General features: G+C 47.9%; 1 protein-coding gene across 2 annotated transcripts in view; it reads left to right on the forward strand.

The window, feature by feature from the left end:
• The window catches only part of GDPD5 (glycerophosphodiester phosphodiesterase domain containing 5), a 104,310-nt gene that overhangs the window by 64,405 nt on the left and 23,353 nt on the right, over positions 1-16,552 (forward strand). For both annotated transcript variants that reach the window (XM_059871471.1, XM_059871475.1), the window contains exons 3-7: positions 8,672-8,775; positions 12,115-12,208; positions 12,752-12,811; positions 14,816-14,914; positions 16,085-16,178. In XM_059871471.1, coding sequence (XP_059727454.1) covers positions 8,672-8,775; positions 12,115-12,208; positions 12,752-12,811; positions 14,816-14,914; positions 16,085-16,178 — 451 coding nt within the window. The remainder of the gene's footprint in view (positions 1-8,671; positions 8,776-12,114; positions 12,209-12,751; positions 12,812-14,815; positions 14,915-16,084; positions 16,179-16,552) is intronic.

The raw sequence follows: 16,552 nt of genomic DNA on the forward strand, positions 1-16,552 counted from the left end.
GTGCAGGGTGGTTGGGTCACAGCTTTGCTGGGCTTTTTAGTGACTGCAATCTTTTCTAGGCTTGCTGTAGGGCCCAAATGTCCTATTTCCACCTGGAGCCAGAAGCTGACCATTAAGGAAACACCTTCCAAAATCCCCAGGATGTGCACAAAATGTTCCTCCTGCTGATAATTTTTTTCTGAGATTACTTGAGTAAAATGTAATACTGAGGCCATTACATTTAACAGCCTTCATTGGCTGTTTCTTAGGTAGATTATAGTCCTTTTTTTTTATTGAGCCTGCCTTTATTAAAGCTGTTTTTAATCCTTAACCCCCTTGCCCCAGGATGCTGGTGCTTTAATTAAAGTGAACCATCAGCTGAATGCAAGTTGACAACATCATGTGCCTTTGCAAAGGACTGTCAGGAGCCTGGGATGAGTTAGCAGGAATAACACCCTCAGGAGGCTCTGAGGATGAAATCCTCCTGCTGCTTGATGCTGATGAGAGCTCAGCAGGGATGCTGTGCCCAGCAAGGTGCCCCACTTCAGGCAAGCCTTGGACCTCAGCCACTTGGTCTCTGCAAGAACCTTGGGTTGTATTGGTTTTTTTTCCTTCCCTAGTTGAGGCTCATCAGTAAAGACTAAAAAAAAAATCTGGACCTCTTTAGTCTGGAAAAATTAGCTGCCTCCCCTTGGCCTCCAAGTATGAAAGTGTTGGGTAAAAAAGGAGGTTGTGGTGCCTTGTTAGCATCAGGAATGGGTTTGGAATACTTGGATTATTCCACGAGTTTGTCCAGAAGCACTGGTAATGTTGGCTGGGCAAAATCCAGTAGGTTAAAAACCTGTTCTCAGGAGCTGTGGAAGTAGAGTAAATCATGCTGTGGGGGATAGATTGGGGATCCCCTCTCACTCTCTTCTGTTTCCTCAGGAATCAGAGGCTCCCTCAGGGATTTCTGTTTACCTCTGCCTTGAATGAAAGAGCGAGGACTTAATTGATGGAAGCAGAGCTGGTCCAGGACGTGATTATTGCTGCTGAAAGTCCCCTGGGGCCTGCAAGAGCCAGAGAGAGCCCTGGCTCCAGCTGTGCTGCTGTCCTGAGCAGCACAGGAATTCCCATCTCGGTGCCATCCAGGCTTGCCAGTGCTTTTTATGATGGATGCTGGGGATGCAGGGAAATGCTGCCTTTGTTGGGTGGTGAACACCTAGAGAGAAACTGGTGCTCTGGCAGAGTCTGTGGGGAGGGAGGGGCAGTCAGGCTGGGTTATCCCTCGGTTTGCATCCCTTTATCCCTCTCCTTGCTGTTTAGGCAAGCAGAACTGTCCCATTGCTCCCAGCTCTGCAAGCCTGGAGGGAATCAGCCCTTCCCTGTTTGGAGGCTGGGAGCTGGAGGTGTTTCACAAAGTGTAGCAATGATATTTTTAGAGGTTTGGCTCTCTTTGAGTTGCATCTGTTGAGCTGCAGTTCAGCTCCAGCAGCCCCAGCAGGAGCACATATTTCAGGAATCTGTTCTCTGCCGCTTTGACCTGCTAACTGGAATTGTAAATGGAGCGTGTCACAGCTCAGGAATCTCATTCATGGCCTCTTCTAACAAGGTGTGCAGAGAGCGAGATGTGCCTGAGATGTGCAGTGACTTACTTCAGGAAACATCTGGTCAAGTGTTGAAGCGCCAGCAGCCAGAGCAGCAGGGCTTTCTTTTCTTTGCTCCTTGCTTCAGATCCATTGTCTGCCAGACCCAATTTCTTCCTTTTTCTGCCCATTTCTTTAATGATTGGCAGGTGCCTCTTATGCAAGACCACAGGGCTTACCAAGGAGTAAAAAATCTCAGCAGTGTTTCTGGAGTGACCAGACTGGCTCAAATTGGTTGTGCTCCCAAATTTATCCTTCCAGTCACTCCCTCTCCTTCCTGGAGAGGGCTGTAGCCATTGGGCAAAGTCCCATTCCTTATGAAATTAGAAGTACTAAGCCAGGAGAGGGGGAAGGCAGAGAGTTGAGGATGAGGAGTAAAAAGCAAGAGGTGGAGGTGGAGTTCAAGCAGAGCTTTGCACCAGATGGTCATGATTGTTGGATGGAGAGAAAACAAAGCCTTTGGGCAGGTTACAAAGTCCTGTGGGAGCTGCCTGATGCACTGTGTGGTCTTGCAGGCTCCTCCTGCTCCCTTGGGTTCCTGAATCTTCAGTCCAAGAGAGGGCTGAAGGCCTGATCCCTCTGCAGCCTTAGGAGAGGGAATTTCAGCCCTGGTGCCTCGGTTCTGCTCCGGATGTGGGTGAGGCCAGCATTTGCTACTCAAGCCTATTGATCTGCTCACTTAAATGCTTCAAATCCTTGGAGTGCAAGGTGCTTTCCATCAGTTCTGCCCCTCTGCAGTGCCAGGTGGAGCTGCTGGATGTGCATTTGGCAGTGAAGGCTGATTGCACCCTGGGCTGTAACAATGGCGATGCCGGGTGTGGGTTTTCCTCTCCAGGGACGCTTGAGGGAACTCATCTGAGCACTGAGGGCTCCCTGTAACCATAGAACAGACAGAAGTGACCCCACTGGGGCCACCAGACTGTTTGGAACAGCAGCCAGGAACAGAGGAGGAGGGGTGGAGAGCTGGGGTTGTGCAGATGGAGGTTGGAAGAGAGGATTTTGCTGCTCTCAGCAACTAAGAAGAGAATAGAGAAGGTCACAGGATCATATTTTTTGGTGTTGGAAGGGACCTTGAAGATCATCCTGCTCCAGGCCCCTGCCATGGCAGGGACACCTTCCACAGAACCAGGTCACTCCAAGCCCTGTCCAGCCTGGCCTTGAGAACTTGAGCCAGGTTGGCCCTTGGCAAGAGGCAGTGGGCACAATCTGCATCAGGGGAAATTCCAGCTGGACAGAAGGGAATTTTCTCCCCACCAAGGTGGTGGTAAAACCCTGGAGCAGAAGCCAGAGGAGGGTGGGAATTCAGAACAAGCCACTGCTTTAAGGGCTCTGCATTCACATACTAAGAGTTAATAAGGAAAGTTTCTAATTTCTCCTTAGGAGCTAAAGTGTTCCATTGACAAAACATTCCAGCTGACTCTTGTTCTTGGTGATCCTCAGTTTCTGGTTCTCTTGGGAGATAGAGTCATCTTTCATCCTCAGAGATGAATCCTTAACTTGTTTGAAGATAATGTTTTGTTTGTTTGGACAAGATCTGATTGGGTAATCCCGAAATGAGGAATTGTGCTGTCAGTTCTCCCTTTGTATTTGCTGGATAAATGTTAGCTCTCCTCCTTTCCTCTCCAAGCTAATACTGATAAATGCCTGCAGCAAATTGATTCTTGAAAATGCCAGAAAACAGTGGAGTGCAGACTCCTTAATAAACTCTTTGTTAGATCCAGGAGTGAATTAAAATGTTTTGAAACCACCCTTGAGTGATGGTGGTGGTGCTCCAGTCCGACTCCAAGTCCTGGATTTGCTCCTGAGGTAGAGACTTGTTCAGGACTGATCCCTCAAAAAACCCATTGATTTGCTAAAGGCAGGTGCCTGAGCTGGGGGACATTTAGGGACACAAGGATGGTATGCACTGCAGGGAGATAAAACACCTCTTGACCTTGCTGCATTTCCAAGTTTGAAAGTGTGGTTGTATTGGATATCTCTGGGTGTTGCCTGCACATAAAACTTCCAGCAGGGAGATTTACAGTTTGGAGCTGGAGGAAGATTCCCACATTGGATTTTGTTGGTGTGGTCAGATCCACGTGCTGCTGATTTCCATCTGCTTGTGCATGCCCTGCCCCATGTGCTGCCAGATTTGTGGGAGGGCTCAGGCTCCTTCCAGTTTCCTCTCAGCAGAAATTCCATCCTCAAGCCAAGATGCCCTTCAGCAAGAAATTGCTTTAAAATATTTGATTTTCTCTAAAAGGCTTCTGTTTTTCAAGACTGGAGTTTTTCTGATTAAAAAGAAAGAAGGGGGAGAGGAGGAGTAAGACATTGTAAAAAAGCTTCTTCCTGTTCTAGATAGATTTTTATTTAGTTATTTCATTATTTTAATGAATGAACAGGAGGTTCACTGTGCTCAGGAGGCAGAGAATGGGTCGGGTCCCCCTCAGGGGCTGAAAGCCATGAATTCCCAGAGGCACTTTGGCTTGGATAAGAGAATAAGAGCCTTCTTCCTGGTGGCAGCTCCTGAAACAAGAGGGTTGGCTTCCTCCTCCTCTCTCCCCCCTTTTCCTCTTTTTTCTTTTGTTTCCCCCCTCAGTTTTTTCCTTTTTTTCCTCTCTTTTTTTTCCTTTTTTCCTTTTTTTTTTTTTTTTAAATAAAAATGAGCTCCAATTGCTGCACTCATCTGACTTAAACTTCTACACAACTTTGGGTTGTGTCCTCTGCCCAGTCTCAGAGGTGGCTCCTTGTAGAGCTCACAGAACCACAGAATGGTTTGGACTGGAAGAGACTGTAGGGATCATCTTCTTCCAACCCTTGCCATGGGCAGGGACACCTTCCACCAGATCATGTTGCTCCAAGCTGCTGACGTTCTCCAGTTCTCAGTCTTTTAAAGAAAATATCTTTAAGTGAATAAGATCTGCTCCAAGGTGGATCTCCTCAATTCCAAGCACCCACAACCTCCTTCCCGTGTTTGAGGTGGAATTTTTTGTTTAGGTGGAACCTTTTTGTTTAGGTGGAATCTTTTTGTTTGGGTGGAATCTCATTCTTTAGGTGGAATCTTCAGGTGGAATCTCCAGGTGGACTCTGCTGTGGTTTCAGCTGCTCTGGGAGAGCTTTGGGACCGCGGGTTTGTCGCGAGCCCGGTGCAATCCTCACACGTGGATGTGAATCCAGGAGGGAATATCAAATCCATCTGTTCCCTTCTGAGCTGGGCTGGGGTGAACTGCAGCACGCTCCAGCAGTGGCATTTGGGCTCCTTCACAGGAAAGCTCCTGTGGCTGCACAGGCTGGAGGGGACCCAGCTTCACCCACGTCGATGGAATGTGTGCTGTGAGCTCATCCCTGTGGGAATGGAGCCCTAATCCATCCAGTAATGGCATTTCCTCAGACCCATTCCCAGTTCAAAGCAGGCTTCTCTCCTTCCAGTTCCTTCTGAAGCTCTGGGTGGGTTCTGGGTGCCAGGGAGGATGCTGGAGGCGTGGGTTTGCTTAGGAAGAGGTTCTGCTGTCTCATCCAAGCCTGGGAGACGTAGGTGGATCTCAGGGATGCTAATCCTGCTTGGGATGAGCTGATGGTCTCCAGCAAGCAGCACAGGTGCAGGATGGCATTTCAGGACTGCTGTCAACTGGGGTGACTCCAGCAGCTTTGCTGGAGCAAAATCCTTCTGCTCTGTTGGCTCTGTGGGCTGTCAGGGAATCAGCTGGCTCTGGCCTTGCATTTTCTTGGCTTCCATGGAGCAGACCTTGAGCCAAGAGTGTTGGACTGGCCCCACTTCCCAGCTGGGTCCAGAGAAGTGTGAGGGGGCAGCTGAGCTCGTGGTGCAGCATTTCAGCAGCCCTGGGGACTGTATGTGGGACAAATAAGGAATTTAATACAGTCTCCCATGTTGAGCTCTCTGTTCTGCCTGCAGGTCTCAGGCAGGGTTTGGGACAGAGTTCTGACAGAGCCAGCTTAGTTATGTAATTGAAATAAATGTTAATTATAAATATATTGAATTTATTTATGCATCCTATCATTATATGAATATTAATTATATTACTCTTAATATATAATATGAAGAATATTAATTACATGGTTGAGCTTGATGATCTTGGAGTTCTTTTCCAGCCTTTCTAATTCTATGATTAATAGAATTAACCTCAGGAAGAGAGACACATGTAAATGCAGTGATAACCACTTCAGATCAATGCAGTCTCAACCTGGGCAGTCTTGATTTTCAAGATCTGAGGTGTTGATTATCTAGTCTAAGTTCACTCTATCAGACTCTGAATCCTGATACAGTGCTGATCTGCTTTTGGGGAGGAAAATGGGCAGTTTAGATAGCCTGGATTTCCTGGTCAAAGGGTTTTTTTAGTTCACAAGTGGTGCCATGCTGGGAGGTATCTCCTGGCATATGTGTGATCATCTGGAATGAAATAGGTGAGAAATTCCTGTTTCTAATATAGAATTGAGAAAGTCCTTGTAGGAGGGGTTGGTGGGAGTGTGTGTGTAGTTAAACCTCATAGCATCTCCTACAGATCCTGCAATAAATAAAATAAACTTCCTGAGCCTCTCTGCTTTCCTGTGCTGCTGCAGTAAATAATGCTTTGTCTGGCTTGGGGAGTTGCAGCAAGAGACTGGCAGAGACTTCAGTTAACCAAAACTAATCCCTAAATTGGAAAATCTGTCCCCTGTGATATGAATTTCAGTTCTGTTTTAAACAAGATTAAATCTTCAAGCACAGGAGTGGGTAAAATCCATGAGCCAGTGTCACAGATGAATCAAACACTGGCTTTTTTGCAAATTCTTTTAATATGTGGATTGGTTTTTTTCCCCCCAAAACTCCCTAACCTGGAGCTGGTTTTGTTGCCACCTGGCTTGGGATAGGGATTGGGGATGTGCAAAAGTGGTGGGGAATGTGTGTGCAACACTGATTAATGTATTTATTTGTTATTAAGGATTCTGTGATTTTAATGAAGATTTTTGAATCTGGCAATCTACAACTTGGTAGAATATCTCTGATGTCATTAATTTCCTTTTGGAGCCCTTCTGATTGTGTCTGTTGGTCACTGAATCAGAGAATGGTTGGAAGGGACCTTAAAGATCAAATATTCTGTGTTTTTTTTTTCTGGAAGCCCACTGAGAAATGTGCCTGAACTCACTGAAGGATGCCTTGAGACAGAAGAATTTGCCTGGGTTTTCACAAAACCAGCAAGGCATGGCAAGGGCACCCTCAAGGACAGACCCAAAATAGCTTTTGGAGAGCTTGCCACAAGCTCTGCTGCTTGCATGTAAATAAGGGGGAGAATTATCTTTATATATACAGGGGGAAAAGCTCAAAGGTTTTAAAATGTTTTCCTTGGCTTGTTTATCAAATCAGTGTCATCCAGTGCATGAATATCAGCAAAGCTCAGCCCAGAGTGACCTTTAGAGAGCTGGAGGGTGGGATTTTTATAGAAATGTTGGTCTTTGGCATAAAAGGTACCTGAAACCTCCCTTGCCTTGGAAAACCCCAAATACATGTGAGACTGTAACCCATATTTAACTTATATGTGCAAGGAGGAGTGAGACCCAAATGGAGAGGGGGGGAGAAAATCCCAGCAAACAGTGGGAAATTGAGATTTGGGGTCTTGGGGATGTGCAGACTGGAAGGCATCCAGAAGGAGGGGAATGGTTTGGGTTGGAAGGGACCTAAAAGCCCATCCAGTGCCATCCCACCACGAGCAGGGACACCTTCCTTATCCCAGGCTGCTCCAAGCCCTGTCCAGCCTTTGGAACACTTCCAGGGACCCAGGGGCAGCCATGGCATCTCTGGGCAAAATTGGATGTCTTGATTTGAGTTATACAGCCAAGAATTTGGAATTTCTAGTAGAAAACATCATTTTTGGCACAGCAAAAACAAAATAATTCCAACTATTTTTATTGCCTTTTTTTTTTTTTTCCTATGATGGAGGATACAAGGAAGAGATGTATCACAGGATTAGTATCCAGGGTGATGCATAATCAAAAACAGTCACAGCTAAAAATAATTATAAAAATAATTCACAGTCAAGTAGGTAACTCCAGCCCTTACCATGGAAAGGGAGGCGAAACCTAGTATTTTTTAATGTTTCTGTTGTCACTATATTGGTTACATTGTTTTGCATAATTAAAAAGCCAGGAGAGTTCACGAGAGAAAAGAGCATTTTCCAAAAAATCAATGTGTGCTCAGGGTCTGGAAGGGAATTATAGTGGCAGAGTTGCTCATAGTCTTTCCCAGTCTTCATCCTTCCTTGCTCATTGTGGGAGGAGAGGAGTTGTTGGAATATTTTCCGTGCAGAATTTAATTCAACGTTTCCCTATTGAAACGAAAACACCTGTGGAGTGTTTAAGGCCAAGGAGTAAAATCCAACCAGGAGCCCAGGGAAATGGTGCTGAAGAAGAACACACTGATTGATGTCCTTGTGGTTTGGGGTTTTACCCATGGCATTGGAGCAGGAGCACTGAAGAGATTTATTTGAGGGATTTCTTTGGGGTGTGTGTGTTGAGTAGAATTTGAAATGCTCCTGCACGCTGAATGTTGGTGCTGGTGTGGTCTGTTTGCAAAACACTTGAAATATGTGGTGGTGGTGGTGGGGGGAGGAATAAATGGTGGGGGTGGGTGGTTTGGCTCTGCAGGATCTGAGCACCTCAGGGAAGGAAGAAGGAGTAGGAACCTACTCTTGTTAGGATCCCTATTCCGCTGTGTAATCTTCACCATGTGATAACTACTCAGTCCTTTGGGCTCAGCCCAGGGAAGGGGAAGATGCATGAGAATGGAAAAGTTCATTAGGCAGCTGCCTCAAAAAAAAAAAAAAAAACCCAGAACACCTAAACAGCCACCAACAAAAACCCCTCACCAAACAAAACCCCAGCTCCCTATCTGGAAATGTCTCCTCTTCCTTGACAGCTGGAGAAATGCTCTTCCAGCTGGCCATAAGATGAATCTACATAAACGAGCCTCTGCCCAGACCAAATTCGGGCAAATTCCCAAATTTGCCTTTGGGAATGCCTCTTTACTCCAGAGAGTCTCCACAGGTGGGATCAAGTGGGATGCTCTTGACACTGGCTTCTCTCTTCCTCCACAGTGGGAGCGCCTCTGGTTCCTCATCCTCACCTCATCCTTCTTCCTCACCCTGGTCTGGTTTTACTTCTGGTGGGAAGTTCACAATGACTACAATGAAATCAACTGGTGAGTAGAGCTTCCCTCAGGAAATCTGGGTTTTGGCCATCACACACCTGCTTGACACAGCTTTGGGTTCATCCAGATCCTTTGGATGGAACTGTAACGACGAGAAAGGGAAAATGGGGTGGGAAGTGGGGCTCAAGGAGAGCTCCTTCTGCCTGACCTCTGTGTGGATGTAACATGGCCTCACATCTCCACTTGGTGGCTGGGTTTTTGTTTGTTTATCTTGATGGTTGGCTGGATTTGAAAGTGACTGAGCAATTTGGCTGCAGCCATTCCACAAAATAGCCATGGCAAAAATTCAGCCTGAAGCACATGGGTGTGGAAAATATTATACAGAGTTGGAAGGAGCTGAAAAGGAGCTTTGCAGTGGGATGTGCTGGAATTTAGGGTGTTGCCAGCTGCCTCCAGTGCTGGAAATTATTCTCCCTTTTATTATCGGCAGCATCTTAAAACATTTTGACAGCACCTTGGGCTGTATTCTAACCAAACTGCTTTGACATCATCTTCTTGTCAAACATAAGATGTAAAGTGTATTTTAAAGCACAGTGGGGAGCTGATCCCTTAAATAAATCATCTGCTTTAGATGCTGGAGCCATGTGAGGGAGAGTGTTTACCAACATGGTGATGTGAGCTGGCTCCTCCCAGGAGAAAATGGGTTTGTTCTCTTTGCTCACACCCACACTGTGTGAAGGGAAACCATTACCATGGCTCTGTGTTATTTGTAACAGCAGCATGATAAAAATGCCCTTTTTTAAGTGGAATTTTGGAACCTTTCTCTTCTTCAGTTTGTACCCTTGGTAAAGGATGGGATTGCTCCGGTGCAAAACCAGCTCTGTCTGAGCACAAAGTTGTGAGAGGGCTAAAAACATTCCCTCAGAAATGAAGGAAAGCCCTGGGAATGCTGGGAATGGACACTGCAGCTGCAGTGCTGCCAAGTTTTGGGTCCCCAAATATTCTTGCAGGAATGGGGGGAGATGTGCAGGTCTGCTCTGGATACAAGAGGCATTTGGGATTTAACACAGATGTCACCTGCAGCCCAAAGCCCTGTCCCTGCCGTGCAAGCCAGGGTGCTGGAAGCACATCCCAAGAGGGAGAGGATTCCCCCTTGTGCAGCACAGGTCTGGGAGAGGCTCTCTGGATGGAAAAGAGCATTTCAGGCACTGCCACTCAGTGCTGAGAACGGGTCAGTGCTTTGTGTGGGCTGTAACCCCAGTCAGGTCCCTGCTCCACACACCACCAGAGGTCGAGCAGGGCTTCTGGAAAACAGCTGTGGAAAGGCTGGGGAGGAGGAGGAGGACACAGGGTGAGGTTTTAATTACAGCCATGCCAGTTCCAGGCAAGGGGAGAAATAATTTCCATTGGGTCTGTGCAGGCTGAGCCTGGCCCTTCCAGCACAGCTGCATGGGCTCTGTGAAAACAGAGCAGTCTGGGGCCAGACAGGCTGTGAAGGACTTGAGAGCATCATTTTATTCCCAGCAGAGCTGTGACCCTGTTGCTGATGAGGCACAGTGGGGTCCTGGTGTTTAGAAACAGCACCTTTGCTGTTCCTCTGTTGTTGTCACTTCTGGGTGGTGTTTTTGGGCAAGATTTCTTTGCTGCTTGCTCCTGCTGCCTTCCTCTCTGCTCCACTGATTTCTTGGCAAGCTGGGAGCTCCTCCAGAGGAGAGGAAGGGCTCTTTGGGGCATGGCACACCAAGCTACTGCACGTCCTTCCAGAGGAGCTGGGAGAAGGAGTTGTTGTGATACTGGTGTGGAGCTGCTGAGCTCCTTCCTGCCCTCCAGAGCTCATCCTGGCAGCTCTCCTAGCTCCTGTCACCTTCAGCCTGTCCCACCAGGTGGAGAGGGACTGGAGAAAGACTTCTTCCCTCTCTGGGATTTGCTCCAGCTCTGCACCACCCTCTAGGAGATTTTTCAACCCAGACCTCTGAGGGTCTTTTCCCTCTGGCACCCTTGAGGAGGTTTCTCATCTTTTTCCCTGTGTATCAGGCAGCTTGGGCAGCAGTTGGGTAATTTCAGCTTGTAAGGACCAAAGGGCTGTTCTGGGATTGAAATGGGTTTTAGGAGGACAAGGCAAAATTGTGGGCCAGCATGTCTTGCTTCAGGCTATTAAAACTGAGGTCCTTGTAAGTGAAGGTGCTCTGTGCCTCTGAAGTAAATTTCTTTTAAAAAATTATTGCTTTTGGCATTTCCCTTTTGGTGTCTACACTTGATTGCATTAGAGTTCAGCTCTGCACTGTCTGTGGTTTGTACTGCACCAGAAGGCTTCCCTCCAGCTCAGGCAGGCTGTGGGGATGCTCTAGTTTGTGACCCTGCCTGTGCTCCCCCTGAAGCAGGACCATAAATGCAAGTCTGTGTAGCAAATGTTTTCCTCCTTGGTTCTGGAGAAAGTTCATCTGCTTTGTAGCTACCGTGGTCCCAGCAGTTTAAAACATTTAAATCATTTGCACATCAAGTGAAGGCCTGGTGCTCTCAGAGGGGCATTGAAGGGACATCAGAGCAAAAGCTTAAATGGACTGAGAGCTAAGGAAGCTCTGGGTGGTGGCATCAGCAAAGACTTCAGAGGAGCCCTCTTTCCTTTCTTCCCTCTTTTTTCCTGACAGCACGACTGGATCCCTGCAGATCCCTGGGTTTGTGCTCTTGGACTCCCTGAGCAGAGCCTGGACATGGCACATGCCTGTTGAGCCCAAGGATTTGCTTTCCAAGTCCCACAGGGGAGCTTTAGTCCTGGACAGAATTAGAATCAGAGAATATCCTGAATTACATCTTGGAGTCCAGCTCCTAGCTCTGCACAGGACAGCCCCAGAAATCACCCCAGAGTTTGTCCAAACAGACCAGAGGTTCTGGCTGATGAATGATGCTGGATTTGAGTGCTGGGGAGGAGATTGAATCTTTGACCTGCATTTATATAATGCAGCATTTCTGTCTGTGACCAAAAAAAAAAAAAAAAAAGAACCCAACCAGTTCCTTGATTGAGCCAGTTCCACCCCAGCACCATCCTGTCCTTGCTGTGCCAAAGGGTTTGCATGGAGATAATGTCAACCCTGATCCAAGGCAATTTAGGGATGTTGGTTTGGTTTTTTGGCTTTTTTTCCTAAAAGTCCAGAGGAAAAATTGAATCCAGGTCAGATCTGACCTGTCAGAAGCTGCAAGAAGGGTTCAGGGTTTCTCTGCCTCTCTCTATCCAGTTAATTTCCATAAGGGATTAAAGCACTGGCTTGTCACTTGTGCTTTTTGCTGCCTATCTCTTTTCTGGAGAAAGATCTGTTTTCTAAAGTCTAACCCCAGGGAAGCTGTTCTGGTGTTGAATCCCTCCTTACTCTGTCCTTCCCACTTCTCCTCCAGGTTTTTATATAACCGAATGGGATATTGGAGTGACTGGTCCATTCCAATCCTTGTAACAACTGCTGCTGGCTTTACCTACATCACAATGTTACTGGTGAGTGGAATGAAATCCCATTGCTTAGAGCTTTGTGTGCTGCCTTTAAAAAGGCCACGAGCTTCTCAGGCCACCTACAAGCTGAGGAGTTTTCTCTCAGAAGTGATTTCTCTCTCCTTTCTCTTAGCCTGGAGTTGCATAAAATCAAAAGGGGAGAAATTGATGGTCTTTGAGATGCTGAAAAGTAAAAGACAGATACCCTCAGAGGAGGAATACAGTTTTGTTTCCCATGGCATGGCCCAGTTTCCACTTCTGGGCACAAGTGGCAGTAGTTTCCCTTGGTCCCAGGGTGCTGGGACCTTCAGGGAGGTGTCCATTCAGGTGGCCTCACACAGGCACTGCTTCCTGACTCTGAACTCCCTGCCCCTTGGAGGGCAAAGCTTTTTCCTCCACATCCTTGGCTTTGGAGAGGATCTGCTGGCCCATCCTGCCTCGTCTGCTTGTCCCCTTGGTTGTCCCCTCGGTTGGTGACGTGTCCCCGCGTGCTCAAACACTTCAGGGTGGTGATGTGCCTCTGTCTGACTCTCTGCTTGTCCCTCCCAGATCCTGGCACTGTGTCACATAGCTGTGGGACAGCAGATGAACCTGCACTGGCTGCACAAGGTAAATCTCAGCTCCAAGGGGAGCAGGGTCTTGGCGATGCTGGAGCCCAAGGAGCAGGCAGGGGGTGGCACTTCTGTCACTGTGTCCTTGGGAAGAGCATGAAATGTCTGTGGTGCATGGGTGGCCTCATGAGCACACTGCTCAGGAGAGGCCATCAGAGCTTGGGGACAGAGAATTTGGTGAAATGCTTTTGGCCCTTGCTGATAGAGAGGCCACCTGTGGAGATGGAGAAACAGCAGTGCCTAGGACAGCCTGATTGAGTCCCAGCCCAGGTGCTCCAGGAACCTCTCTGGGGCTCCCTTCTGTGCTGAACCCAGCCCTGGAGAGGGGCTGAGCAGAGGTGAAGCTGTTCAGAGTGTGCTTGGAGGGACCAGCTGGGAAAGCCTGGGGAGAGGAGGATGTAGGTGTTGAAGCTGAGGCTGGGCAGGGTGAGGTTTGCTGGGCCCAAGGGGATTTGTGTGTGAAGCAGTTTGAGAAACACGGCTGTGAAACACAGGGAAAGATCCTTGGAGCACAGAAAGGGAGGGGAAAGGCGTGCAGGGAGAGAAAATGGGTTGGCAGGATCCCCTTGTAGCTGGCAGTCTGCTAACTGGAAATAAAGGGAGCAGTCCTGGATCTGCCAATGCCCAGCTCCTCCTGAAATTCTGCACATGGTGGAGGATCAGAGCCTGAACACCTCCCAGGACGAGGACAGCTGACTCTTCCCCACCCTGCCTTTTGCTTTTCCTTTTTTTTCTTTGCCTTAGAGATGATAGAAATCACGCTTCCTCAGGGGAAGAGGATGCAATCAGAGAGGGAGCAGGGACTGTCTGACTGCTGCTGCAAAATAAATGATCAATTCTTGAGTCTGACATATGTTCCCTCCTCAGGGAAAATGGTATTTTTCAGATGTGTTGGTGGGCTTAGAGGAGTAAGTCCAGAAGAGGGATGTGCTGGTGATCAGTTCTACCCTCTGGACTCCCACCCTTCCTCCCCTTCTTCCAAAGAAGCCCCCTTTCCATCACAGCTCAGATGTGTGGATCTGTCTCTTCCCTTCCCCACCTCCCTCAAGTTCCTGAGGAGGTTGAGATACAAGGCTGGAATAAGTTAATATTTTTCTCTGAACCTTACTGAATTAACTTCAAATATAGATGAAAGTGTGTGGGAAAGGCTGGTATGGGCAAAGCACACAAGTCCTTCCAATTTTCTCCTGTAATTCTGTGCAGAGGGTTGGAAGCCAAGTGGGAGATGAGTGTGAGGGGAGGAGAAGCAGCAATAAATTGGAGCTGATGGGAGGAGGAGTGGAGATTTGTGTCCTGACACCTCTGTGTCACACAGGATGGCCACACCAAGGGGAATTAGGGCTCTAGAAAGAGGATTCCTGTTTACATGCACCAAAGGGACTCTGTAAATGTTGGCCATGTGGGATTTTGTTTGCTGGTCTAGGTGTTAAACCTGAAATGGTCCTAGAGAAACCCTGTGCACCTGCCGTGAGCCATTCATTTTTGGAGATCAGTTTTCTGCCAAGTCTCCCCTGCAGACTTTGGATCTGCAGCAGCATCCTTTGGCTCTGGCAGAACAGCAGAGGCTGAACACCAGACACAGGCAGAGAGTGAGGAATTATTTTTAGACAGGCAGCCCAGATTTCCAGTCTTTGCAGCTGGAGTTATTTCCGTGGCACTTTTCCACGGTTTGAACTTTTTACCTTCACCACGGAGGTGGTGTTTTCTTTTTGACTGATTTGCTCAGACCTCTCAGGGCTTCCACGAGAGAGGGAGGCTGGAGGAGGTCCTGGTGGGCTGAGGTCTGTCACCTCAGTGCCACCAGTGTCCCTTTCCCAGCCCCATTATCTGTTCTAACATGACAGCACATGAGCCCAGCCTCCTTCCCCGTGAGTCTTTTTCCAGACCTTTATCACATGCAAAGCTTTCCTCTCTCCATTTCCCAACCTATAATAGCTATCCTAACCTCATTTTTATACTAACCACAGTCCCCAGCCTGTAAACACCCCCTGGTTTCTTGCAGATTGGCCTGGTGACAACCTTGATAACTACTGTGGTGACCATGTCGTCGATAGCACAGCTTTGGGATGATGAGTGGGAGATGGTTTTTATTTCACTGCAGGTAAGTTGTCTGCAAGGGTGCTTCCCTGGGGGAGGAAAGGGGCCAGTGCAGCTGAATTCCATGGGATTTATGTATTTCTCTAGGATGAAGCTCTGTCTTGATGGTTGTCACAGCCCAAATTGAAATCCTGGCAAATGAGAAAATTGTTTTGAGGAAGACTCGTGGTGTCATGCAGGGCTAGAGAAGTAGGAAAGGAAAATACCTACAAATTTAATTTCTTACAGATCTGCTCTCTGTTCCTTTTTCCCCCCTCTTCCTCAAAAAAAGAAGTCCAAAAATATTTTGCCCATTTTGCTTAAGAGGTGACCACTGACGTGTATTTGGGAGTATGCAAATCTATGCAAATACAGGGGGTGGAAATGGCATTCACCCAAGTGACTAACATTTCTCTGAAGTGCTTTATTTCCTGGGGTATTTTTAAGATTTGGGCAGGGAGTTGGAGAGCAGAAACACGACTCAGATGATACATCTCCAGCTTTGTGTCATGCTGCTGCACCCTGCTGATACAGTCCAGTGTGTTCAGAGAATTCCAGGAGAGTTTGGGTGGGAAGGGACCTTAAACTCCATCCATTCCCACCCCTGCCATGGCAGGGACACCTTCCACTGTCCCAGGTGCTCCCAGCCCTGTCCAGCCTGGCCTTGGGCACTGCCAGGGATCCAGGGGCAGCCAGAGCTGCAGAGGGCACCTCTGGCACAGGTGCCCTCCCCACCCTCATCCTGAAATTTTTTAGTCTCAACCTAGACTATTTCAGTTTAAAACCATTCCTTCATGTCCTACTGCAGCTGACCCCCATAAAGTCTGTCCAGTTTTCTTACAGACTCCCTTTAAGTCCTAAAAAGCCACAATAAGTTGTCCCTGGAGCCTTTTCCAGGTGAACTCCCCAGCCTGGTTCCAGAGCAGAGGGACTCCAGCCTTGCAGCAGCTCTGTGGCCTCCTCTAGACTCCCTCCAGCAGCCCTTTTCCCAAATACCTGTGTTATTGGAGAAGAAATTCCCCTAAAAGGGGGTTACAGCTTTCCTCCTTTCCCTTCAGAGCCACCTAAAAGCCAGATGCAACATCAGGATTTGGAAGGAAGCAATGGCCAAAACAGAACCTGCAAAACCAACGAATTTTCGAGGTGCTGGGGTGTTTTTAATCACATTTTCCTCTCCTGTTCTTGTGCCCTGCAGGCCACAGCCCCTTTCTTGCATATAGGAGCCCTGGCAGCTGTCACAGCACTGTCGTGGTTGGTGGCAGGGCAGTTTGCACGGACAGAGAAAGCCAGTGAGTACCTCCTTGTTCCTGCAGGGTGGGCAGTGGCTGCTCCTCTTGGCTCTCTTTTTTTCCCCCCTTGTTTCTCTTTTTTTCCCCCCTTGTTTCTCTCTTTTTTTCCCCCCTTGTTTCTCTCTTTTTCCCCCCTTGTTTCTCTCTTTTTCCCCCCTTGTTTCTCTTTTTTTTCCCCCTTGTTTCTCTCTTTTTCCTCCCTTGTTTCTCTCTTTTTTCCCCCCTTGTTTCTCTCTTTTTCCCCCCTTGTTTCTCTCTTTTTCCCCCCCTTGTTTCTCTCTTTTTCCCCCCTTGTTTCTCTCTTTTTCCCCCCCTTGTTTCTCTCTTTTTCCCCCCCTTGTTTCTCTTTTCCCCCCCCCTTGTTTCTCTCTTTT

Source organism: Haemorhous mexicanus, chromosome 2 (genome assembly GCF_027477595.1).
Source record: "Haemorhous mexicanus isolate bHaeMex1 chromosome 2, bHaeMex1.pri, whole genome shotgun sequence".
Taxonomy (NCBI): Eukaryota; Metazoa; Chordata; class Aves; order Passeriformes; family Fringillidae; genus Haemorhous; species Haemorhous mexicanus.